We start from the raw sequence: 24,426 nt of genomic DNA, 5'->3' as shown, positions 1-24,426 counted from the left end.
TCGATGCACATTCGCGTAAACATTTCCGTGGCTAACGGTTTGGGTTTATTTATGCCTTGGGGTCACATGACTGTATAGACACGCCCCCCTGTTTGATTGTATCGCTCTCGGTGCAGATGACGCACTGAGGTTGGCTGAACATGGCTCCTTTCCCAGACGAGGTGGATGTTTTTACTGGGCCACACTGGCGAATGAAGCAGCTGGTGGGCCTATACTGCGAAAAGGTTTGTGTACATAAGTCTTCGGCTTTTAGTCTGAAGTTTAACAACGGAATTTTTGACGGCCTTTTGCTATTTTGATGACTGAACGCCAGCTAGCACACTAGCTAGCACAGGAGTGTCTCGGTCGTGGCACCCGGACAGCAGGAGTTTGTTACTCAGGGCCTTTGAGTCGACACATGGTCGTGGAATTAGCGTAAATATGCATTTATTGATAAAGCACACTGGATTTTGTGTAAGCCCCCAAACTTTCATTACGTCATCTTCCCATCTGGCCGCCTACATTAGCTTGCTAGCTAACTTATTAGGAAATGAATGTGTTATGTAATATGTTTTATTGCAAAAGGCAGTTGCGCAAACATGTGATGATTGGTATTATTTTATTAATTTTTACTTTGTGATAGAAATCTGTCACCTTATTGACCAACGCATATGGCGGACGTGCTTAGCGTCGCGCAGGCGGCTAAAGTGATCTGTGCTTGGCCCAAATGTGATGGCTCTCTGGTGCAAAATTCCATTTCCTGTGAAAGGCTTTTATTTATTTGTTTGTTTATTTTTCAATCTAATAGATGTCCAGAGAGGCAATGCTGAGGCATGTGATTTATGTGCTTTCTTTGGGCTTCCACAGCTGTCAAAAACCAACTTCTCCAACAACAATGATTTCCGCTCATTCCTTAAGTCCCTGTGTGCAACCTTTAAGGAGTTCAAGATGCATGAGCAGATTGAAAACGAGTACATCATCGGACTGTTGCAACAGCGCTGCACCGTGCACAATGTGCACTCTGACAACAAACTCTCAGAGATGTTGTCACTGCTTGAAAAGGGCCTACATAACATTAAGGTAATATGTGTAGATTTATTTATTTTCCCCCCCCCCTCACCTAGGACACGCCTGCCTTGTGTGGTCATCTGGAGATATGTTTGTGTATAATTCTGTTAATTGAAGAGTTAATATCTTCACCACACTGATTTTGTCCGAAAATCATGACTTTACTCTCATTAATCTGACTGTTTATATCAGGAGTTTTGCCACCGACAACAGGAGCATTTCTGTGATCCGCTTATCAGGAAAGCGGAGTTATTTAAAGCCACAGGCAAACCCAGAATGAAGCAACTGCGTAAAATATTTACTTCCACTATGTGCTCAGTCTGGGAAGCCAGAAATTACAGTCCATACTTTTGGATTGAGAATGCTAACAAGTCATCCCGTGTTAAGATTATGACACAAATTAACCATTGTTTTAATTTTAGAGTGAATATGAGCAGCTTAACTATGCTCAGCAGCTGAAGGAGAGACTAGACGCTTTCACTCAGGACTTCATACCCCACATGAAGGAAGAAGAGGAGGTATGATATGGTCGGACTGCTTTTTTATGTCAACTAACGTAAACATCCCTAACTTAATTGATTATGCAATGGCTGGGTAAGACGGAATTCAGCTGAAAGGAAGCAGCGTAACTGTTCGATCCCCAGTAGGCCGATGTAAACTGAAGAGATGTATTGCAGGTGTTTCAGCCGATGCTCATGCAGTACTTCACCTATGAGGAGCTCAAGGACATCAAAAAGCAGGTGATAGCGCAGCACTGCAGTCAGCAGCAGTGGGACTGTGCTGCCGAGGTGCTGAAGGGCTTCAGCCTGTGGAGCCAGGCGGAGGAGCTGCAGAAAGCCTTCAAGTATTCTGACCACGAGAAGACAGACTACGGTTAGTGGATCCATTTTATGGTAAAACTGGTAAATCCAATGAGGGTGTTAGATCTACTTCCTGCTACATCCTAGCTTCATATTCAGGCTCTACTTTTCACAACTGGCTGCAGTAAAGATAAAATGACTGAGTGTAATGATGTCCTGCCTGGTTTCTCCAGGTTGAACAGCTGGTGAAATCACGTTTCTTTTTTTTCTTTTTTGTTAAAAAAAAAAAAAAAAGCCCGTAATATCTGTTTTACTGAGGTGTCTGTTAACAAGCAGAGCTTTAGAGTATCAACCCTGTTTTTGTCCTTTTCCTCAGAACTGGAAAAGACCTGGAGCTCTTCAGCTCACATCTCCCAGCTTCCAACAGAAATCATGCTGAGGCTCTTCCACTACTTGAGCCCTGAGGACCTGTGTCGCTGCAGTCAGGTGTGCAGCTCCTGGTCAGAACTGGCCAAGACCGGCTCTTTGTGGAGGCACCTCTACCCCGTGCGCTGGGCCAGAGGTAACCCACCGATTACTGGAGTCGTTGTGAGTGGTGGAATGCTGATAAATGTTGCATGTCCAATGTAGGGGACTACTATAGTGGCCCCCCTGGAGATTTGGACCAAGAACCAGATGAGGACTGGGTGAGGAGTCGGCAAAATGAAGGCCGAGCCTATCAGGAGTGGGACGAGGACGCTGATGTGGACGAGTCAGGTGAGGGTTCATTTTCATGTTCCTACAGTGTCGTTCAGGCAGGAATCATCAGATAAAGGTGTTTGTCTGATCTTGGGTCAGCGCTTCCTGTTCTAGGTCATGTTCTGGTGGCAGCAGTAAGTCAGGAGGACACGCTTGGATAATCAGCGGCAGAAATCTATAACCAGGAATCTGTGACATCTGGTATTTATCTTTGTTTTTAGACATTTCGGGGCAAAGTCCAGGCTCATTAGCAATCAGCACAGCTCAGCGAGAGAAGAGGCTCCTGAACGGGATTATCCACAACCTCCTGCCAGCCGTGGGTCCATCTGTCACGTCCATTGTTCTGGCCTACAGTTCCACAGCCTCCAGCAAAATGGTACGTCTCATCTCGTTTTTACACCGTGAAAACGCCCTTTTTTGACATTTACGGCCTTGTCACATCCCAAATGTTTTACTTTTTTAGGTGCGTCAGATTCTCAGTCTTTGTCCCAACATCACCCACCTGGACCTGACCCAGACCGATGTGACAGATTTTGCATTTGACAGGTAGATATATATATATTTATTTTTTTAGGAAGGTATGTGTTTTTCCTTTGGAACCACAGTTGGTTCTAAATGCTGTTGTTCCTCCTCTGGTGCAGCTGGTCTTCTTTCGGAGCCTGCCTGTCCCTCAAGCACCTGGATCTGTCGGGCTGCGAGAAGATCTCCGACCACGCTCTGAGAAAACTCTCTGTCGGCCTGGGCGACCTCACCGCTCCCGCCAAGCACTCGTCCCGGCGAGACAAGCACGCCAAAAGCTCCCCGCTACCCATCAGCCTGATGGAGGAGGACAGCCTGGGCTCGGTGGAGCATAAACGGCGTGCCATCATTTTCAAGCAGGGGCCCGGGCGTTGGGGTGGCCGCCGGACCCAAACCCAAGTCTGGGTCTTGGACTCCTTAGACCTGGCGGACATTGAGGACACTGTGGAGAGGAGCCGTTGCGATGGGGCGCCTTTTTCCGAGGCGGAGACTTTTGTAGAGACCCAGCTGGTGGGAGGATTGTGCTGCTGCAGGAGGAGCGGGAGGCGCGGACACAGGACTAGCTCGAACGCCGCCTACCTGCAGCAGCGCTACGCCATGACGGGGGAGATCTTTTGCGGTCACTCGACTTGTTGCACGAGTGACGCGGCCCTCAGGACGTTCACTGGGCCCCCGTCTGGATCAGACGCCCTCAGAAGCAGCACTGCAGAGTTTCGGACTAAAGGCCCCTCATTTGGGGGTCGGCGGTGTAACGGACACGAAACCAGGACTGAGCCGTCAGGCGTGAGGCGCTCCTTGAGGTTCCTCAGTCTCTCTGGATGTTATCAGATCACAGATCTGGGCTTGAGGTAACCATCGCTCTTCCCTCCCCGAGTGAAAACCCACATTTTAAATAACGGCGACTCGGGTCGTCGCACAAACGCCACCAGAAATCGCCGCTGCGGAGCGAGAGTAGCCAACCAGCTTTGATCAGCCACGGCTGAGCTAGCTATTTTAGTTCTAGGTAGATTTTGTAACAACTGGGTGTGGGTGTCATTTCTGCACTCTTTGTCTTGGCTAACTCTGCCCTCAACTTCTCTCCATGGGTTTGGTTCTGACCCAGGAGGAGTGGCTCTTGTATGAATAAATCTCCAGCAAATTGGAACTCCTGTTTCTTAGATTAGATTAGGGCACGTGGGCCCGTCTCAGACTGCGCTTGTGTTTCAGGGCTCTGGCGCAGCGCGGAGGACTTCCTGCTCTGGAGCACCTCAACCTGTCCGGCTGCCTCTTCATCACTGAGGTGGGGCTGCAGGAGCTGGTGTCGGCCTGTCCGTCGCTCAATGACGAGCACTTCTATTACTGCGACAACATCAACGGTAACACAAGGGAAAGCGCTGGGTTTTTCTTTTTCCCAGGAAAATCATTCTGGATTTTTGCCCTGACTGTACCTGGTTTATCCCTAATTATCTAGCTTTCGGTGCACTAACGCTCAGGCCCAATCAGCATTCCATACGTAAACGGAGGCCCTATCTGACCAAGTGTAGATGATAAAATACAGATTTTAAGCAGTTATCATGAAGTGTGCATGGACGCTGTGAAAACATCACTAACCCCGCTTGTTTAGCGTGTGTCCTTCCAAATAAGGGGGGGTTTGCTGAGGTGGAGGTAAGTAAACACCGCAGTAGTCAGCCAGCATTGCTTCCGTCTTTATCGTTATCGCTATGACGACTGGGGTTTACTGGTGCAGTGATGGCTCTGATGGTGTGGGCGGATGTCCAGCGGATGACCCCAGTGTGGTGTTTGTCTCCAGGTCCTCACTCAGACACGGCCAGCGGCTGCCAGAACCTGCAGTGTGGTTTCAGGGCCTGCTGCCGCTCCGGAGAGTGACACCCCCCCCCCTCCAAACAAACCGGCAGCTCTCCGGCACCCTCACGTCTCCTCGCTCTTTGCACTTTATCCTGGAAATGCCGGTTGCTGTATTTTGTTTCAATAAATAAAAGGAAAACAAAATCTCTCTGGAAGAAACCAAATTCGCTGCCGTTGTTTCCAATTTAGCCGACGTGAATTAGAAATGAGGAAAGAAAAAAAATTGCTAACGAGTTTTGAAGTGGCTTAAAATATGCATTTTTATTTTCAGTTTAAACCATTAAATAGTACTTTGTGTCGTCCACAGTCAGGCTTTGTGGCTTCTCTCCTCCAACTGTCCTTATTTACAGGTTCTTTCCTGCTGTGTTTAGATAAACCATCATCTGATGAGCAGCTTAGATCAATTTTTTAAATTTACAATTCTGAAGCTAATTTTTACCTCTTAATGCTCTGTTATCTACTGGTGACTAATTCATGAACTAAAAGAGGGGAAATAGCTTCCTGGCTTTAAATTGACCCTGTTGTTGACAGATTGATCCATTTAATTCCGCGACATATCCAGACAGGAAAAACCAGCATTCATTTGGAATTCGAGAGCTTTGAGAAAACTGCAGTTTGCTTAAACTACCGCCGTTTGATGACTTCAGCAGGATTCCTTATTCACAAGATTTGCATGAGTTCCCATAGAAATGCTCAATAAAAGTATCTTGGCGTTAAGAATGCTTTTTTTTATTTATTTACTCTGGCAAAACCCGATGTTACCATATTTACAGTCCGTCCACAAAACAAAAGTACACAATTTCAACCTCCATCACAGGTTTTGTGACAGACGGCGCTTGTTTGTCTGACTGTTAGCAAAATAACTCAATTTTAATGAAATTTTCAGGAAATGTTGATAACGGCCACCAAAGATTGGCGACATTCCAATTTCTAGAGGAATTTTGACCTTATAAAGATCAAAGCTAAGAGATATACATAAATACACACACACACTCAGTCTGAATGTATTCTACACCTTTTGTCAGTCCCTTGAACATATGCAGATCACCATGGCAACACACTATTTGACACATGTATAACAAAAAATGTTTATATATATATATATAAATATATATATATTGTAGAATAGTTAACATAGTTAAGCTGCTTTTTCAGACTGAAAAAGCCAAACATTTAGAACTAGACACTCCTGGAATCTGGAAGTAATCCACTTGATTACTTTAAAAACAACACTGTACCAAAGTGCTGTACACAAGATCAAAATATCAACTCTAAAACTTTCGTATGAAACAGTAAAAACAAACATAAAAACTCAAACTGGGCTCAAACCAAAGGAAAAAAATGAGTTCGGGGGAGTTTAAGTCGTTCGGTGATTTGTTGCTCTTGACTTCAAATATTTCGCCAAATCAGGATGAAGACTGGCAGCATCACGAGGCAACAGACGGTCTGTATCAAAGGCGGGCGTCACATTCGGACGAGTGTCACGTGCGCACCAGCGAGGCCAGATACACCCACACAGAGAGAACATTGTTAGGGTAGGGGTGCACATGCACAGCCAGAGCAAACTCCACATTTGGCGCCTGAATATTGTGAACCCCGGTGCTGTGGACCGCCTCTATGATGGGCCGGATCTCCGAGAAGGGCTGGTGCAGAGGGAATCCAGAGATCTGCAAAAGAGCGAGGCGCGTTAGCAGAGCGCTTCTCATCAGATGTCCGACCACAGCCAGCCCGTTTACCCTCATGTCTCCCAGCAGGTTCTGCAGTTCTTGACGGTGCTCCTCGGCCGTGTCCCGCCCCTCGCTCAGCTCCAGTCTGGGCAGGAACTGCTTCAGGATGGAGGTGCAGTAGCGGTTCCAGTGGGTTGGCTGGCGAGGCCTCCACTCCATGATCTTCTCTTTCACGATCTTCTCAATTCTGCGGAGGCAGAAATTTACTTTCAGAGTGTTTCCTGCAGGATTAAAGGCCCGCCCATCGACCGGACGCCAAACTTGCCTCCCCTGAAGCTCCGCTGCCGCCGCTTTGTCTGAGCGCCGATACACCAACTCCTCTGGCTACAATGATTTAGAAGAGAAGGTGTTTCATGAAATGGCGAAACAACAACCAATTTATAGATGCTGCCCTGAAGACGGCAACAAAAACGCTTTAATTGTGGTGAAAGGTGAAAGTTTCAGTTGAAAATCTTAACAAATGGTGAACAAATATCTGATAAAACTGTGGCTTGAATGTTCTCTGATGAAACAGAAACATTATACACGAATACTGACTTGAACACTGGACAGGCCAGGGTGTGAGAAGGATCGGGAGAAGAAGGGTTTCCACAGGTTGCCGTTAGCAACGTCAAAGCTGATCCTCATCGGTGACGTGTGTTCCTGGACGTTGAGCCACACCTGCGCCGCAATTTGGACAGAAGCTAAAAGGGATGTACGGGTACAACTGTGCCACGTGGTCCTTTCTCCACTCACGTTATCGGCGCTGACCAGGGAACCCACGGTCTGCAGCGGGCAGAAGGCGTCATACTGGCCGTAAGACTGGCCGTTGCTGGGATTCCAGATCAGGTAGTGGTTCTGCTCGTGGGTCAGGACGTACGCCGTGGGCCCCTGGGACGGGAAGAGCCAGATGATGTCAGCGATGTTGCGCGGACACATATTAAACATAGCGATTAGCGCTGCAGACCTCTGGTATAGCACAGCCAATTATAAGCCAGGCTCTCTTCTTCATAAACAGGAAGTAGTTGCACAAAAGGACAGCGTGTTCTTCTTCATCTCCTGCGAGCAGGGTGAGGAATTGCTACAAACAGAAGAATAAATGAGGAAAAAAGTTAAGGTTAAGGTACGGAATGGCCTGTTAAATGACAAAAGCCAGACTCTACCCACGTCGCATGTGCTCCAGAGGTCACAGGAGGCCGAAAACAAGACTCTGTCCGGCAGAGAAGGGATGAGAGACACGTACCGGGCGACCGCGGCCTGCAAGGACAGTCGTCATGTGACTACGGGACTCCCACTGCAATCAGACCCATTTCCTCCTCAGGTGAGCGACTGACCTCCTGGGAGTTGCTGGCCACTCCGTCCAGTAACTCCTGAGGGGGGTTGAGCGGTCGGATGTAGCGTGTGATGAAGACCGTCTTCCCCGTGAGATCGATGACTGTGGTAATGCACGGTCGCTCTGAGTAAAACCTGGACGCATCCTTCTCAAACCTCTCCGAGGCCTGCAGCAGGCTTTCATCCTCTTCGCTGTCAAACTGCAGGAAGAAACGGGTTCACAGGGGACCGCCGGAGAAACACGGGGCAACGTCTACGCTAATACCAATGACGTGAAATTAAAAAAAAAGGCAAATGTTCACCTTCACTTCCTTTATCTATGACAGGAGGCAGCATAAGTAAATAAACAACACGTCAGGATGAGATTTTAGGAAGATCAATGCATAGTCTGCTTCTTGGTGGGCAGAAACCAGGGGGTGACTTTCACGCTAATGGAAATGAAGTTAGACACCGGCACTCATTTATCAACCAGCACAGAAACAAGTGCAGGTCATCATATGACTTTATGTGTCAGGGACAAGACACCACCTCACGCCCAAGAGCTCCAGACAGTTTTCAATGCCCTCCTCTTGAAGGTGCGCCCCCTGCTGGCTTCAATTAGACTGCAACCCATTTTTCTCCAACTACTAAGCGCTTCACCCGCCCCTCGCTGTGGCAGTAAACAGATGTTAGTAAATAGGACTAAAGCCTCTGTTTGCATCTGTATTATACAGCTATGATGGTTTCATTAATGAGAGCCAGAGTCTTGGTAGGTCTAACAGTATCATACCTTCTCCCTCACGGGCTCTGCAGGCACCAGCAGAGGTTCAATGGTGATGAAGAGTGTGATGAATGTTCCCTGACTCTGGTTCCAGAAAGGGTCGTAACCGCTGATTGGACCTCGGTTCCGCTCCTTACTGTAGCCCAGCAGCACTGCTGGCGTGTTCACCCTGAACGTTCCATCGATCTACCCAGCGGAACAAAAAGTCACCATGTGAAGCAGCTCCTGAGCTGGTAAAGACGTGAAAACTCCAACGTCCAACTCTCACCCTGGACTGAGAGTAAATCGTGCTGAAAGGAATCTTGACGGAGCCCAGCCAGTGCTTCTCTACCCGGGTGTGCACGGACTTCCCTCTCTCCCCGTCGCTCTGAGGAGCGCCAACAACAGGCTGAACCCATGCTGACGAACAACAGCTGAGCTGGATTTGGCTGCTTTACCTACCGCCCCACTCTCATAAACCATCTCATCAAATATGTTGATGAAAAGCTCGTCTCGGACCGACTGCAGGCTGGTGGCGCTGTAGTTTCCATTCGGGGCGCTGGGAAGGAAACGGTTGGACGCGTGAAGCCACTGGCTGCTGAATCGGGACTGACTGACCTTCACTGACGCAGGTTTCACCTGAAAGGTAACTGCAGGTACTGGTTCCAGCTGGGGTTGGGGCCTTCCGCTGTGCTCGTTTGAAGCACCGCACGCTGGAACGAGACCTCCACGAAGGGCCTCACTTGCACCTGCATCACCAACACACAGACGCTTTAGAGATCCTCCATCAGGTGGAACGTCTCGATGTTGTTAAATGTTTTTCTTTGCGTACCTGATTGAGGATCCATTCGCTGCCTTGCAAATTGTGTTTACTGGGAAAAACACACAAAATAAACATGATGTCAGGTCATAAAGATGAATCTTTCTGTTGAGTGGGATCTCTAAGATCTAAACCCTCACTTGCTCTGGGGCCTCCGGACCGGGATGTCGTAGCCTCGGATGACGCTGACCAGAACTTTGATGTCTCCGTCCGACAAGTTCTGGGTCGTCATCTTCTTTCTCTCTTTCCTCTGAGGCTTCAGCGGCCGCCTGGTTTCAGCCAGCTGGAACAAGTTGATTCCCAGAATTCTGAAAAGAACGAGAAAAAAGCTGTACTCCAGAGAGCTGTTGGCGCTGGAGCTGCAACGTTTAGAGCTGATGCAACGGCGACTGAAGCGGTTCTCGTTCAACACAAGGGGAGGATCTTTTCTACAGGCAGAAGTGAGTCGCTCCAGGAGTTCAGGATCTAGAATCGCAATAACTGGGAGGTGAAGTTTAGCTAATCGAACAAGATTAGCTGGAAAGAGACCTCCACTAATAGCAGCAAAGGCTACTATTGTAGTCTGTCTTTTTTATTTTTTTACAATTGCCAAATCAGTAACATGTTGATACACAGCTGTATTGGACCTGACTGTGTTCTTGTTTTGGGAACAAGCCTGAAACATTCAGCAATTATGAAATGGCACTACCAAAGTTAAATAGTTTAGATCGTGCAGTTTAGTGAGTGTATTATACTCAGTGTGTACTACAGTTGTAACGCACATAGAAAACACTAAAGGACTAAAAAGGAATCTCTAATTCTGACAAAGCACAGATGGAACAGGAAGGACTGGCGGCTACAGGTCTACTGACACTACGGCACTGGGGTCAGGCTAAAGAAAAAGGGTCGGGGGGGGGAGAAGAACTCTCAGCACATACCCTGGACCTGCACCACTGTCAAAAGTGCATGATAGAAAAGCAAAAAAAGAATGAAGAAATATTTAATTTCGACATAAACACAGTATCAAAAGCATCACTTAACGACAGCAGCGGTTAGCAGGGACAGGCCGACACGTGCAGATGTGCTAATATTCTGTCTCCACATGTTCCGAAGCCTGCTGACAACATAAAGCATAAACACTTCCAGCCAAGGAGATTCGGTCCCGAGGTCAAGATCAAATAAGCTGAAGCAAGAACGGGCCAAGAAACATACTTAGATCAGCGGGTGATTTATATCAGGCCTGCTCTCTCCTGAGTGGGTTTGATAGGGGTTTGCAGATCACTGTAAGATCTCATTGCTTTTTAACGACCGGGGGGGAGGTTCAGACATGGTTTCAGGGTTGATTAGTGTGAAACCGGGAGGAGCGTGTTGGATACATACATAAATGACAACTTCAGGTTTCGCAAGATGAACACGTGGCAGACACAACAAGAGCAAGTGTCCGCTTTAGCTGATAAGAGCAGACTAATACGTTCTGGGAGCGCTTACCCGATGCTCGGGATCTCCTCTTCGACGACCATGTCGGACAGACGGTAGTGGTGCTTGGCAAGAATGAACCTGTTGATGACAGATTCTCGGATCTGCAGAGGAAATCGGGGTTAAAGACGCTTTAAAGCGGCACCGTTTGTGCCTGAGAGAGCAGGAGGACACCGGGCCGTTTACCTTCTGCAGATATTTGGCTACCAAGGCTCGGTGCGAATCCAGATATTCCTTAGTGTCGATTATTTCTCCTCTTCTCAGTCTCGTCTCATATTCCTGTAATCATTATGAAATGAACACCTGCAGCCGCCATTTCGCGGCTATGGTAAATGTTTAAAAAGCTGACCTGAAACATCCTGTCGGTGACCTCCCGCTCCTGAGCTGGAATCAACTTGTAGTTTCGAAACTCTGCGACTCCCTGGTTCCTGAGCTGGAGCATTCGGAATCTCCTGGACCTTTCCAGCTCTTCGTCACTCACGAAGTTGAACTCCTCCTGCAGATGTTCCAAGCGGAAGTACTCTGGAGTGGTCACCTCTCCGCCTCTGGCCACCTGACCAACCCCAGGGCAACGCGTCACGTCCGGGCGGTTGTGCTTCTGCTTCTATCCGGCCGCTCCCTCCTCTTCATCACCTACCTTAAGCAGCTGCATGATGGAGGTGTTCTTCGGGTCGTTGGGGTCCAGGCGAGACTGCGCAGCCCATTCACCAATTTTTTTCACATCATACAGTCCGGAGGCACCGATGCAGGACACGGCATCCAGGCGGCTGAAACCACAAAAACACAATAGCAGCCAATGAGCAGCCTCTATGCTACAGCTACTCTTTGTTCTGTCCCACTCTTGATTCTCCACCATCCGGACCGCATCGTAGAACCTCAATGAAATAACGCGCAGCTGACCTCAGACGCCAGAATATTTTAAGCACAGCCATTCCAGTCCGACCCAGTCCGGTTTTAGAATGTCCCGTGTCTGCAGATGAGTCACACTCGGGGGAATTTCCGATTCCAAGTACTGCGTTTGCAAGAAAAGTGGCTGCTTGGAAAAGTTGCACTGGTCTGAGATCAACAGGTTTGAAGTTCGTGACAACTATGCAACGGTCAAATCAAAGCTATTCATCAAGATTCAAGATTCAAGATTCAAGATAACTTTATTGATCCCTTTAGGGGGTGTCCACCAGGGAAATTAGCATCTCCAAAGATCTACAGCATCTACAAAATTTCCCACCACCATTCCCCCCATCAAACCTATTAAAGATAATAGAATATAAGAAAATAAGAAATAAAATAAAATAGAATAAATTAAAAATAGAATATGAATATAAAATATAAATATAAAACTATAAAAATGTTCCGGTTCTCCTGTTGGCCCTCCTCCCCCCCAGTGATCAAGGCCTAAAAAGAGCGGGGAATAGTTTAACAGTGACGTTACTTGTGTATGCCGCCGGTTTTCTTATGCACTGGAGGGGCCAGTGGGACGCCATCCTCTCCGGCCCCCCAGGAGGCACAGCAGGACACCTTCCCGGAGGTCAGCAGCGTCTGACTGTTGCTGCCGTCGGGCTCAAAGGTCACAGGCACATCTGTGGAGGTGGAGCGAGTGAGGCGCAGGCAGTTGGAGTAACAAGCGCCTAGCGCAGCACATTTGTGGCCAATGAATCATACAGAAATATGGATCCAGTGAAGTGAAATGAGATTTGGAAAGAACACAACCGTATTGGTTGATTATTTCACCATTTTATTAAAGAGTGAGATGTTTTCCCTCTTAGAAAAGAACCTTGCACTATCAGGACGTGGATACAACTGGCGGAATTTAATCTCTTTATCTGTCTCTTTCTTTTTATCTCTGTCTTGTTGCTGATGTTGCAGTTCTTTTGTCTTTGGAGACGCTTCCTGAACAAATGTTGGGCGAAAAATGTGTAAAACGGAGGGTTGCTCACCGCTTCCCACACCCTCGTGGTCAAACATCACCCTCTGGTTGCTGCTAAACTCAAGTTCCTCCAGGGGGACTTGACCCGTCACCACCGAGGGTTCCGGCACCGGAATGAACACTTGAGCCAAGAGGGAGCGTGTCAGGCCTATCTCTTCAAACACCTACAACACACACACACACACACACACACACACACACACCGCTCAAGTAGAAACCCATCAAGGCTGTGTGCGCTGCCCAACCTGAAATTGGGGCAAACACGTCCTGTATTACCTGTAAATTGATGCTCTGGGGAAGGTTTACGATCTTGAGATTGAACATCTGTCCGAAGTGCATTTTGAAATCGTTGCTCAGGGCTCGACTCTCTGTTCGGGAAACTTCCTTGTCATTGTAAAGGATCCTCACGAAAAAAGAGCGCCTGGCGACGTCCTGGCGTCGATTTTTTTCCCCCCTGAAAAACAAAAGGAAACCATGTCCCATCTCCTGCTCCTTTACCTCCTAAATCTGGCCAATTAAAAATGCCTCTCTAGAGTAAAGAGGTAACTATCAGAGGGGTTCTGCTGGTACCGGGGACAGAGTTCGGTGGCTGTGATGTTTCCCGATGCAGACAGGACGGGGATCAAGATGGGCTCCCCTGGCTTCCTGCGGATCCTGGAGGCTTTCTCCCTGACCTGCTGCTTGATGGCTTCCAGCTCCGGCTTCTCTGGAGGCTCCGGCTTCGGGGGAGCTTCTTCCACAGCCGCCTCCTCCTCGCTCACATCTTCAGCGCCGTCCTCTTCCTGTTCCGCGTCGTCTCTTGCCGGACCTTTCTTCTTCCGCTCTTTCTTCTTTTTCCTTCTGGATTTCTGAACAAGGTGAATATAGAATATGTACATGTTAATACGTGTATGTTTGACTTCCTTTCACCTGCAAGAGGAGCTTTGCCTCCTTTTCCACGGTCCCACTTCTTTACTGCTCAATGCCAGATTCCAAAAATTGGAAGGCATTTAGAGCAAACAGGTTCGAAGCAAACGCAAATTCCAGAAACTGGGTTTAGGTCAATTCACATGCTAATTTTCACAGAGCTGTTATGGAATTTCTGATCAATTTGAGTTACTTGGCACAACAAAACTGTGTGAAACATCATGGTTGATGAGAGAAATATGATTATTACTGGGCTGGTGTCCACATGAGGGAGTCAAGGTCTGGAATGTCAGACGATCCAAAGGTTTCCCTACAAGTGTCTTAGCTGGTGAAATAGTACCAACATGCAAGCAGTCAGTCAAACAGACAGATACCTGCTTAATTCTCCAGGCTTTCCACTCCTCTAGCTGTTTCTTGTGCTCCGTGAGCTTCCTTTGATGCTCCTCCTCAAGCTCCAGCTCCAAGTCCAAAACCTCCGCCACAATTTCATCTTCATACTCTTGCTCATCTTTCTCCTGATCCACATTCACTCTGAAAGCAAGGTGGAAAAACGCCATCGCATTAATGATGATGCCAGGAGTTTTGATCCTTTGCATCAAAACAACATATAATCCATAACACCATTTCATTTAGCACAGCTCAACTTCTAAGAATGACTATGATTGGTCTGCGACTGTTAAGAAATCAGATTTTCTTTAGGCGACACTTTTATTCGTCCAAGACTGCCCCTCATTTCGCCCTTGACCTTTTTGCTGATTACTGATGCAGATATAAACCAGAACTTAATCACTTCTAAGCTCCAAAGCCCGGTACAGTAATCAGAAACACAAACTCAAGTGTCAAATACCTTCTGAGAGAGAGCTTATAGGGCGTGTTGCTATAGTTCTGAAAGCTTCTCAAGGCTTTGATATCCTTCCACACTTTGATTATATTCTTCAGAAGAGTCCGGTCTTTCTCCTGCTCACTGTCTCGCAACTGCCTGGTGTTCCTGAGATTTTAAGGGAGAGAAGAAATCACACAATTGGAGCATTAATCTTGTGGTAAGAAGCCTCAGAAGGGAAATAATCTGGGGGACAGACCTGATTTCCAAGCTGTAGTCGGTGATCCTCTGCTGCATGGCTTCAGTCAGGCTGTGACTACCAAGCATGTTCTGCATCGCTTTCCTCAGTCCGTTCAACTGCACCACATCCAAAAATATACCATATTAAATCTGTCTTTCATCGATCCATACGAGAGCTGTCCTGATTTATTAAGGACTGGGTCGTAGAGTAACCATGGCAACTTTTTTTACCTTGTCGGTGAGGTGTCCGGTGAGATGATGGTGTTGCCTGGTGAGGTAATGATCATACAGCTGTGTCAGATGGGTTCCGAGCACGTGCTCGCGACTGAAAAGAGGGTGGTGGGAGAAGACCACTCCAGAAACATCAACATCGAGCTGGAAGTCTCCCTCGAGTTCTGCTCCACCAGGAACATATAGATTCGTACTGGGGGGCTTGAGTGCCTGGAAGGAAGAAAAAAAACCAAACAGGATCCATTAAACAATGTTCTACAAAAGTGTCAGAGAAAAGAATGTGTACAAGGAAAATCCCTAAAAGATCGTAGACTTTAAACCCTTAAGGAATGAATTTGGAATAAATCACATGAAGGCCTCATCAGAGTCTGATGAAAACGCAAACACACAACAGTAATTAGCTGTAATCATCAGCATGGTTGACAAATAAAGCGTGATGGAAGTGAGAGTCTGACCCTTCTGTACACAGGCTGGAGCTCAGGGTCCAGTTTCCCCTCTATGTGGAAGAATGGGGGTCTTGTGGAGGATTCCCTTATAGGGTCGGGCAGAGCTATGATCCTGCCATCATCTCCAAACCACTTCTTGCCCTTTAAATGGAACATCACATAAACACATAGTTAAAGAATTAAAGCCACAGCAGCAACGCTGCTCAGCTTTTGCTCAGATGTACCTCCTTTGTTTTCAAAACACGGTTCTCCAGAACATTTTCGTTGGTCACGGATACCTGAGGCCTCTCTCCTACATACAGGCCCTCATCCTCCAGATAGCGAGGCCTCATATTTTCAGGCAGCTTGATGGAGGTTGGAACTGTAACCGTGAATTCGAGATGAACCCAATACATAAAGACATGGATGATTTTGCACATTGTAGATCAGTTGTTCCATATCTGTAAATATACCTGCTCGAACACTTGGCTTGAAGAGGAGCTCGCTTTCTTGCTGAACGCGTTTTTTGTACCCAACATATTCTGCTTTTTTCAGTTCCAGAAAGTCCTGGGACAACTGTTCAATGATGAACAAATCCTCTGCACCGTCACGCACGAGTGGAGCTTCCTCACTCTACAGCGGGATAAAGAGGACGAAGCATCGGGGCTATGTTGGGCTACAGATGATGCAGAAACAAGCATCGGCCACAAGTTTTTACCTGGTGTTCAACTCTGTCTTGATTCTCCTCATCGACATTAGCACCACTGGGCTCTTCAGCTTCCTCTCTATCATTTTTATCAGCATCTGTTGCCGTCTTTCCTTGTTTATCATTCCCATCCTGTGGCTCTGGCTCAAAGTTGAAGGTAAAGAAATTGTAGGCCTCTTCAGCTGTCGGTAGACCTTTTCTAACCTAGTTGGAAAAATGAATACCAACGTAAACATGACCAACACAGATGCACTGTAGCCTATTTACAATTTTTCAGCTTTACTTGTCTTGCTGCTTCTTGGAACTTGACCCTTTTACTGAGGGTCAATGAGACATCACGTCTTTCAGGCTTGTCCAGATCAGCCTAAAGAAGATTGAGTTTTGCCCATAATGAATTACTTGGCTATAAAGAGAGCTGGATAACTTGAATAATGTGCAGCCGCACTGGAGGCTTGCACTCACCTCTTGGTCAAACCTCGTCACCGTGTCTCTGTCTCTGAGACCCTGGAGGCGACTTACTGGGACAACAGAGGCCTTCTGTTGCTGTTGCTTATCAACATTTAACTGCAACAAATGAGAGGTCATTTTTACTTCTTTTCACGTATTCACCATATCGTTCCGTTTTAAAGGTAGGGCTTACTCTGGCTGCTCTCAGTCGCTCTTGCAAGCGCTCTGTCAGACTGTCATTTAACTGCTGAGAGTCAGAGGTGGGTTTAAATCTTGAGGAAGCTCCTACAACAGCAATAGTTACATGTTTTACTCACTTTGTTACTGTCATTTTTACCCAGTGTCCCATCCCACAATCCCTCTACAGTGGTCATTGCACTTCTATTTCCTAATAATAATAAAATAATAATAGTTGGAGTGCATGGTTAAAGTGAAAATGGGCAAAGGGTAATCACAGAAAGTGTATTTAGGTCACGAACCCCTGTGTTTTGGCTTGTGGTCGGGCTCAGGTTCTGGAGCTGGTTTTTCAGCTTCACTGTGTTGAACATCAACATCGTCATCTCGGAACCGCTGGGCTGAAATCTGTTCAAGCACCTGGTAAAGTCCACATAGCTACTGTTAGTGCTTATTGGCAAATATTATTGGATTACAAAGACGGATGCAACAGGCAGCTTTACCCGTTTCTTCCGGCTGCGTCTCTGAGCTTTAATCGTGCGTTTCAGAGTCTCTCCTGGGTCTTCGTCGGTGCCCTGGGCGCAAAGAAAGAGAAACCCGAAGGATATAAAGACTAAACAGGATGATTCAGACAGAACGGAGTGTTCTTGTATTCCTCGGGCTAAGATAAAAAAAACCACACCAACCTCCATTGCAGTTTTAGTTTGCTGGCAGATCTAAGAAGCAATTTGCTCTTTCAAATTGTCCAGATTGACGAAAACTCTTGTGGTAATCATCATTATGTTGTCCGGTGTGTGTTGTCACAGCAAACGATGCTAGTTACCAAACTAGCCACATAAACCTAATAAATTCTTCCGCAAGTGTCGATTATTTCCATGTTTCCACGAAATTCCCCTCCATCGTTGTAATAATACGGCGCTGCTTAGTAACGAGATAAACTCTTCCTCTCAACCTACCTTGACCAATTTGACCGATTCCAAAAGAAATTTCGAATATTTGCAATTCTATTGGTTCACTGTTGTGTCAATCAAGAAAATTTCTGTCGCGAGAATTCTGCCTGCTACGGAATCTGAAGAGGTCCAAAAGTGCTGTGCGAATGTCACTAATCTCATCAGATTAAGTTGCGCATAAGGGACAAAAACATAAAATACGACGTTTATTTCATTCCACATTACGGTGGATTGTTGTCTCATAAATACTTTTTTGATGAAAGAAACCACAAAGTAAACACAAAGTTTATTTAAGTTATTGTTAAGGTATTAAGTTATACATTTTACCCAAAGCCAAATAGAAATAGTCAAGCTTTATTAAATAATACAATTCCAAATATTTCGACAAGCAAATAGATGTATTGTAAATATATAACCAGCAGTACAAATATTTATTGAAAACAATATTTCCAGCTATACCATGAATGTCACTGCCTGTGTGATGATTTGCTAGTTTTATGTATAATCCTCTGCCAGAGCATCAAAATAGTCTGTGTCTGCATAAAGGAGGAAACCAGTGAACAAGCTGTCAGCCCAACCAGCGTCTGCAAATAAGCCATTCTGGTCATGGAAAAAGATTTCCAGCCACACCTCATCTTCAGGACTCAGGTACATCACAGTCGACCCGGATGCAACGTCGTGGTTTCCCGTGTTGGCATCAAAGGTTTTGATGCGAAACTGTCCGTTGTGCACCAGGCCGATGGCCAGGTGTTTGTTAGCCACTGTGATATCATAGGAGAAAAAGTAGACCCCCGGGTATGCGCAGATAAACTTGCCTGTCTGTGGGTTGTAATGGCCACCATCATTAAAAAGGACTTTGTTGAATTTGATGGGTGTGTTCTCTGCAGGGTAGCTGCTGGTTATCCCCACAGAAAAGGCCGATTTTGGCAGCAGGCTGCCACACTTGCATATTCCCCCAGTTCCACGAGAGCCTCGTTTCCCCTTTTCCCCTTTGTCCCCCTCCTGGCCTGGAGGACCAAGTAGACCCAGATCCCCTTTCTCCCCGGTAGGGCCTCGTTTACCTGTGGGCCCACGGTCACCTTTGCTTCCGATCTTACCCGTTGGGCCGACTCTCCCCCTCAGTCCTGCAACAGTAAGAAGATTGCTTTCAGTTAAGGCAAATTTCCACTTTCCTCTTCGTTTCAGTTCATTTACTCGCCCAAACCGTGACACGAAGAGTGAATGAAAACACAAAATCCCCACCCTGCTTCAAGCATGAAGTCACTGTTGGAACAGAGCTACGTTTGCCTTGAATTAGCATCAACAGCCAAAGGATCAAATGAGCTCCACGAAGCCTGTTTGAGCAGGACGGGTTCTGAATCTGCCGTTTCATGTTCGAAAGCAGGTGTGATCAAATGAATTCTGCCACACACAAATCGCTATCCAAAAACCGCTATCAGATTTCTGTAAATCATCCATGGATGATATCAGCGGTGGGGATCTGCTGTAGGCCCAGAGAAAGGCACGGCAGAGAAGAAAAAAGAGGAAAAGCCATCGAATCTGCAAAACTGTTTCAATCTTAGGAATTTCAAACATTATCTCACTGAGTGTCAGACTTTTCATCTATCAGCCAGTGTAAAAATGCAATATAAAAGTGATAAAGATGCATCTGAACCAAAACAAATAATCCGAATGTTCGATGATGGATGAACTTTGTCTAAACATTTCTTTAAAAACGATCTTTATACGTACACCCAGCTCACATTTTGGGTTCATCCCCATGGCCTGCTGTGGCCAGTTCAAACAATCCTTATCACTTGTTTCAGAAGATGTGCTTGGATCCATAATTATTCAATTATTTTTCCCTGATTACCTAATGTGACGTTTCAGGGTCTGTTTGTGTCCTGTGAGGATTAGAGATTAAAACGTGTTCAAGTCACAAGAGGCCAGCAGTAGTCGCTGCCCGCCTTCACGTTTGAACGTGCAGATCTTTGCCTCGTTTGAATATGGTAAACATGGGAAGGAAATCAGCACGAAAAGTATGAAGTCCACGCATACCGGAACCTGAATAACTGGGACCAAGTGGACGGAGAACAAGAATCAAGGCATATGTGTAGTTTAGTTTGCTTCCCCCTAAAAAACAGTCCCTTCTGACCAAAGAGTGACGGAGGATAGTCGAAGATTATTTTTAGTACAGAGATATTTTTTTAACAAAGGAATGAACAAACGCTCTGGTAGAAATATCTGCTGGGCTCTTGAGCCAACGCTGGAAAACATGAAGGCACAGAAACACAGTGATCCCAGTTTATTCCTGATCTGTGCTGCATTTAGTTACAGAATTCAAGTGCTGCTCTTCACCCGTACAGTAACGTTTGTTTGTGATCACACAGTGACTCTTTTTTTTTTAATGTTCTTGGTTTTTAATAATATACCTGCGTCTCCCTTCTCTCCCTTTTCCCCCTTCCTGCCATCTCTGCCATCTCTTCCTGGGATACCCACATTGCCATCTGCACCCGGGGGTCCACTGGGGCCTGGTTTCCCTGGCAGGCCTGGCGAGCCGGGGACGCTGCAGACGAGACGCGGGCCTCCTCTCTGCCTGGCGTCCAACAGCTGCCCAAACACACAGTGGCACAGACAGACCGCTCCCATCAATGCCCACATCTTCAGCTCTGTGAATGCACAGAAAGTGTCATAGAACCTCCAGCATGACCCGCAAGCATCTGTGACGCAGCTGTAAATCTGTGGATGTATAAGGATAACTTATTACAGATGGAATTGTGTGGGTTTTTAAATGGTAGCAAACAGAAGAAATGCAGCTCCTGTGCACCCCCCGCCCCCTCATCGAGCGCACAACACGGCCAGATGCAACAATTAGTGATAGACTCATCCAGCGCTGAAGCGAACGCGAAAATCTGAAACAAGCCGCATTGTCTCAGGTCCAAGTGTTGTCAGCTGCCAAAAGCATTCCCGAGTTATGACACAACACGCAGCGCGCTTTTTGTCAGGGGAACGTCATCACGGAGCGCTTGACCGGAGCGAAACATTTGCTGCACGCTCCACGCAGGGAAAGCCAACGCTCCAGTCCTTTTACAGTAATAAGGCCGATGGGAGGCAATGGCAACAGACACCTTCCACATGTTTAAGCCTTCCAGAATGAAACCATCTGTCCATCCCTCCATCTTCAATCTTCCCCTGCAGGGTCGCCCCCTCCTCTCTTTTATGGAAGATTTATGGGCCGTGCGCACTTGTTTTGTGTGTGTGCCATGTGTGAGTGGGAACGTAGGCCGCGCATCTGCCCTCAGATCTGGCTGCAGCTTAAACATGTGTGTCCTGTTTACGCAGAGTCAACAACTTCTGTTTGTCTTGTTTTTTTTCTTTCTTACAAACTGTTTCCCTTGGCATCCTGCGCGAGGCAGCAGCGCTTCAGGGAGGCTCTGTGCACCCAGGGAGTCATGGGAAATAAACAGGAAGTGCTCACACGGCCTCTGCGTGGTCAAAGTGTGGCGTCTTTTTCACTCCCAGAGCGATGAAGTGGCGACGGAAGCGGTGTGAGGTCTCCGCCCGACCGCTCCGCTCAATCAGAAGCGAATGAGCGGACTGAAAGTTCCTACGACGGTGTTGAAAGTTCCTACGACGGGCTGTACATGCCTGTTCCATAACGAATGGCCGGATCGTCAGCAATAACAGAGGAACGTTAACGTTGTGACACTGACGTCAACATGAGACACGTTGAGGGGACTCCGTGTCTGTGGCTCAATCCAAAGGTTCGGATTCTCCTGGAGTCTCTCCAACGGCTCCATGTGCCTGAAACAGGTTAATCTTGTCCCACTCAGTTGCAAGAATTCCAATATAACTAGTGCAGATGTGTGTTCAGTGGCACAGCCAAGGAGATAAAGTGTGGATGCTCTGCTGTGGGCACGAGCGTGCACGAGGCATGACAAACACACACAGGTATTCCAGGTATCTGCTCTATTGAGCCCGGGTCCATTATTCTTGTAAATGAACAATGCGAGTCAACCTGCACAGGCAGCTACAGCCCGTCAGCCGTGTTCTTACCACACACTTGGCAGCTGCTCTTCTCCGATCAGATTCCTCATCTTCTTCTTCCTCTCTTCTCGTGTCCTGATCTCCTTTTGGCCATTTGACCCCGCGGTCAGCGCGTCCTTCGTCCTTTTCCTGCCGTGTTCTCACACATCTGCGTGCACAGCTCGGAGGCTCGGCTTCTCTCTGCGGGCTCTCCCTCCCTTTCCTCCTCCTCCTCTCCCCTCCCTTCTTTCTGCCTTCCCAAGGCAGGCCACAGTGATCCATGCAAAAGCCTGAATGCGGAATCATCTCCATTATGTCACACAGGGCGACTCCCTAAGTATGAAACTCCCAAAGTTAGATCCGGCACAATAAGGCTGCTGTCGATCCATGAAAGGTTGGATTGTGCCTGTCTGACCTCTGTCTTGATCCCACTTGTAGTTCCAGCATCCACCTCTAGGTGGCGCTTCGCCTGACAGGCTGAGCTTCCCTGCATGAGGATTTATTGCAGCTAATAAAGGGCCTGGTTAACCTTAATATAATTACATTTGATAGAAGAGTGCAATTATATGGAGATGTGCACAAATCATCCACTGCATTAAAACCAGGGCAGCGAAAGTAAATAACTGTGCTGGGAAACCCTTCATCCTGGTATTCCCGGGAACGTCACTTGACACAACACAGCACCCAGCGGAGCGAGCAGACCCCATATGGTGCCGTTTCCTCCGAGCACAATAGACGTTCTGAAGGAGGAACCGTCTGAAGGAGGCACCTAAAGCCCAGACTGAATTCTGAGTTAGCAAACATGCTAAACGGCCTGTGGAACCTGCAAGATTCCTCAGCTCCGTGTGCGAGATGTTGCCTCCATCGACTGGAATTCCCTCACAGATATTTGTATGCTCACTGCTCAAGCGAAACTTTGGTTCTTCAAACTTCCTCTACCCCTCCGGAACAAAAGCTTTGCACTCGTCACAGTCACAGGTTGTTATGTGCCAAGATTGTCAGTTAATTAAAGACATGTTGCATTCAACCTTATGCTGTCTGGGCACGTCTTTAAATCCAGACAGATATATTAAATAGAAATGGATTTTAATCACATATTGCTTCTTTGTGAGCTTTGCCAATAAGAATAAGGATTGTCACCTTAACTGCTTTATACCCTCCAGGTCACAGGGAGGGTACACAACAGGTGGAGACAGGTCCACCCATGGATGAGGGGCCAGTTCATTGCAGGGTCCTATAGGGGCATTTGTGGGTTTGGTACCTTGCTCAAGGGTACCCGGGCAGTGCCCTGAAGGTGTTCTACTACCACTTTTTTCCTGCACTGGGGTTCGAACCAAGAACCCTCCACTTCACCGCCCAGGTCCCAACAGACTGAACTACCACTGTTTAATATACCTCATGTATGAAAAGCTAGTGTGGTTGGGCGGGATAGAAAAAGGCTGGATGGATGGATGGATGGATGGATGGATGGATGGGTGGATGGATGTTGACATCTACAGTCATGGCCAAAAGTTTTGAGAATGACACAACTATTAATTTATACAAAGTCTGCAGTTTCAATTTTTATAATGGAAATTTGTATATACTCCAGAATGTTATGAGGAGTGATCCACTCAACTGCAATTATTTGCATAGTCCCTATTTGCCTTGAAAATGAACTTTATCACTAAAACCACATTTCCACTGCATTTCAGCCCTGCCACAAAAGGACCAGCTAACATAATTTCAATGAAACACAGGTGTCACACACATTAACACAGGTGTGGGTGTTCATGAGGACAAGGCTGGAGATCAATCTCTCAGGATTGAGTGACTTGACACTTGTTCCTCATCTGTTAGTCATGGTTACCAGCAAGGAAACACGTGCAGCCATCATTGCATTGCACAAAAAGGGCCTAACAGGGAAGTTTATTGCAGCGACTAAGATTGCACCTCAGTCAACCGTGTATAGGATTATCAAGAACTTCAAGGAGAGAGGTTCAATTGATGCCAAACAGGCTCCAGGGCGCCCAAGAAAGTCCAGCAAGCGGCAGGACCGTCTCCTGAAGTTGTTTCAGCTACGGGATCGGGCCACCACCAGTACAGAGCTTGCTCAGAAATGGCAGCAGGCAGGTGTGAGTGCATCTGCACGCACAGTAAGGAAGACTTTTGGAGGAAGGCCTGGTGTCAAGGAGGGCAGCAAAGAAGCCACTTCTCTCCAGCAAAAACATCAGGGACAGACTGATATTCAGCAGAAGTTACAAGGACTGGACTGCTGAGGACTGGGGTAAAGTCATTTTCTCTTATGAATCCCCTTTCTGATTGTTTGGGGCATCTGGAAGAAGGCTTGTTCGGAGAAGACGAGGTGAGCGCTACCATCGGTCTTGTCTCATGCCAACAGTGAAGCATCCTGAGACCATTCATGTGTGGGGTTGCTTTTCGGCCAAGGGAGTGGGCTCTCTCACAATCTTGCCTAAAAACACAGCGATGAACAAAGAATGGTACCAGAACGTCCTCCGAGAGCAACTTCTCCCAACCATCCAGGGGCAATTTGGTGATAAATCAAACGGTCAATAAAAGCTTTTGATACTTCTAATTGCTTCTAATTGTATGTCATT

The 24,426-nt window shown here is 47.0% G+C and overlaps 3 protein-coding genes across 10 annotated transcripts; 1 reads left to right on the top strand and 2 right to left on the bottom strand.

Annotated features, from left to right (window-relative positions):
- The first annotated feature begins 65 nt into the window (after positions 1 to 65).
- fbxl5 (F-box and leucine-rich repeat protein 5) lies at positions 66 to 5,669 on the top strand. Of its 3 annotated transcripts, XM_057037579.1 has the most exons (11): positions 66 to 224; positions 847 to 1,059; positions 1,470 to 1,565; positions 1,725 to 1,920; positions 2,224 to 2,409; positions 2,478 to 2,603; positions 2,807 to 2,961; positions 3,049 to 3,131; positions 3,227 to 3,952; positions 4,311 to 4,459; positions 4,894 to 5,669. In XM_057037579.1, exons 1-11 carry the CDS (start codon positions 141 to 143, stop codon positions 4,968 to 4,970), a joined length of 2,091 nt encoding a protein of 696 aa, XP_056893559.1. In that variant the 5' UTR covers positions 66 to 140; the 3' UTR covers positions 4,971 to 5,669. The 3 variants fall into 3 exon arrangements, with proteins under 3 accessions (XP_056893559.1, XP_056893558.1, XP_056893560.1); XM_057037578.1 differs by having other exon boundaries at positions 4,311 to 5,669; XM_057037580.1 differs by lacking the exon at positions 66 to 224 and adding an exon at positions 292 to 453 and having other exon boundaries at positions 4,311 to 5,669.
- cc2d2a (coiled-coil and C2 domain containing 2A) lies at positions 5,657 to 17,837 on the bottom strand. Of its 5 annotated transcripts, XM_057037568.1 has the most exons (39): positions 17,561 to 17,837; positions 17,378 to 17,449; positions 17,180 to 17,294; positions 17,018 to 17,088; positions 16,894 to 16,947; positions 16,716 to 16,817; positions 16,537 to 16,617; positions 16,266 to 16,457; positions 16,021 to 16,180; positions 15,793 to 15,929; positions 15,578 to 15,709; positions 15,123 to 15,332; positions 14,911 to 15,008; positions 14,679 to 14,819; positions 14,206 to 14,362; positions 13,496 to 13,773; positions 13,202 to 13,379; positions 12,936 to 13,089; positions 12,431 to 12,578; positions 11,639 to 11,768; positions 11,351 to 11,554; positions 11,188 to 11,280; positions 11,014 to 11,105; positions 10,464 to 10,478; positions 9,687 to 9,854; positions 9,559 to 9,598; positions 9,366 to 9,475; positions 9,189 to 9,285; positions 9,016 to 9,114; positions 8,757 to 8,933; positions 8,290 to 8,304; positions 7,990 to 8,187; positions 7,823 to 7,912; positions 7,623 to 7,736; positions 7,412 to 7,546; positions 7,214 to 7,336; positions 6,942 to 7,000; positions 6,686 to 6,863; positions 5,657 to 6,616 (listed from the first exon to the last, which is right to left on the bottom strand). In XM_057037568.1, the coding sequence occupies exons 1-39, from the start codon at positions 17,564 to 17,566 to the stop codon at positions 6,431 to 6,433; spliced, it is 4,809 nt and encodes a 1,602-aa protein (XP_056893548.1). In that variant the 5' UTR covers positions 17,567 to 17,837; the 3' UTR covers positions 5,657 to 6,430. The 5 variants fall into 5 exon arrangements, with proteins under 5 accessions (XP_056893548.1, XP_056893549.1, XP_056893550.1 ...); XM_057037569.1 differs by lacking the exon at positions 8,290 to 8,304; XM_057037570.1 differs by lacking the exon at positions 10,464 to 10,478.
- Positions 17,838 to 18,098: 261 nt separating this feature from the next.
- Positions 18,099 to 23,235, bottom strand: LOC130528340 (complement C1q tumor necrosis factor-related protein 7). Of its 2 annotated transcripts, none has more exons than XM_057037581.1 (3): positions 21,860 to 23,235; positions 20,236 to 20,413; positions 18,099 to 18,948 (listed from the first exon to the last, which is right to left on the bottom strand). In XM_057037581.1, the coding sequence occupies exons 1-3, from the start codon at positions 22,139 to 22,141 to the stop codon at positions 18,320 to 18,322; spliced, it is 1,089 nt and encodes a 362-aa protein (XP_056893561.1). In that variant the 5' UTR covers positions 22,142 to 23,235; the 3' UTR covers positions 18,099 to 18,319. The 2 variants fall into 2 exon arrangements, with proteins under 2 accessions (XP_056893561.1, XP_056893562.1); XM_057037582.1 differs by having other exon boundaries at positions 20,236 to 20,472; positions 21,860 to 22,015.
- Positions 23,236 to 24,426: the final 1,191 nt, after the last annotated feature.

This window comes from Takifugu flavidus, chromosome 7 (assembly GCF_003711565.1).
Source record: "Takifugu flavidus isolate HTHZ2018 chromosome 7, ASM371156v2, whole genome shotgun sequence".
NCBI lineage: Eukaryota > Metazoa > Chordata > Actinopteri > Tetraodontiformes > Tetraodontidae > Takifugu > Takifugu flavidus.
This window is presented reverse-complemented; position numbering and strand designations above follow the sequence as displayed.

Coding starts and splice junctions, on each gene's coding strand:
- fbxl5 (XM_057037578.1), top strand. CDS start 141: ATGGCTCCTTTCCCAGACGAGGTGGATGTTTTTACTGGGCCACACTGG. Junction 225..846: donor TGGGCCTATACTGCGAAAAG/GTTTGTGTACAT, acceptor GGGCTTCCACAG/CTGTCAAAAACCAACTTCTC. Junction 2,962..3,048: donor CCACAGCCTCCAGCAAAATG/GTACGTCTCATC, acceptor TTACTTTTTTAG/GTGCGTCAGATTCTCAGTCT.
- cc2d2a (XM_057037568.1), bottom strand. Junction 15,333..15,577: donor TCCAGCCTGTGTACAGAAGG/GTCAGACTCTCA, acceptor TCTTCCTTCCAG/GCACTCAAGCCCCCCAGTAC. Junction 7,737..7,822: donor ACCTCTGGAGCACATGCGAC/GTGGGTAGAGTC, acceptor TTCTGTTTGTAG/CAATTCCTCACCCTGCTCGC.
- LOC130528340 (XM_057037581.1), bottom strand. CDS start 22,141: ATGGAGATGATTCCGCATTCAGGCTTTTGCATGGATCACTGTGGCCTG. Junction 20,414..21,859: donor GAGCAGCTGCCAAGTGTGTG/GTAAGAACACGG, acceptor GTGTTTGGGCAG/CTGTTGGACGCCAGGCAGAG. Junction 18,949..20,235: donor GGGAGAGAAGGGAGACGCAG/GTATATTATTAA, acceptor TTACTGTTGCAG/GACTGAGGGGGAGAGTCGGC.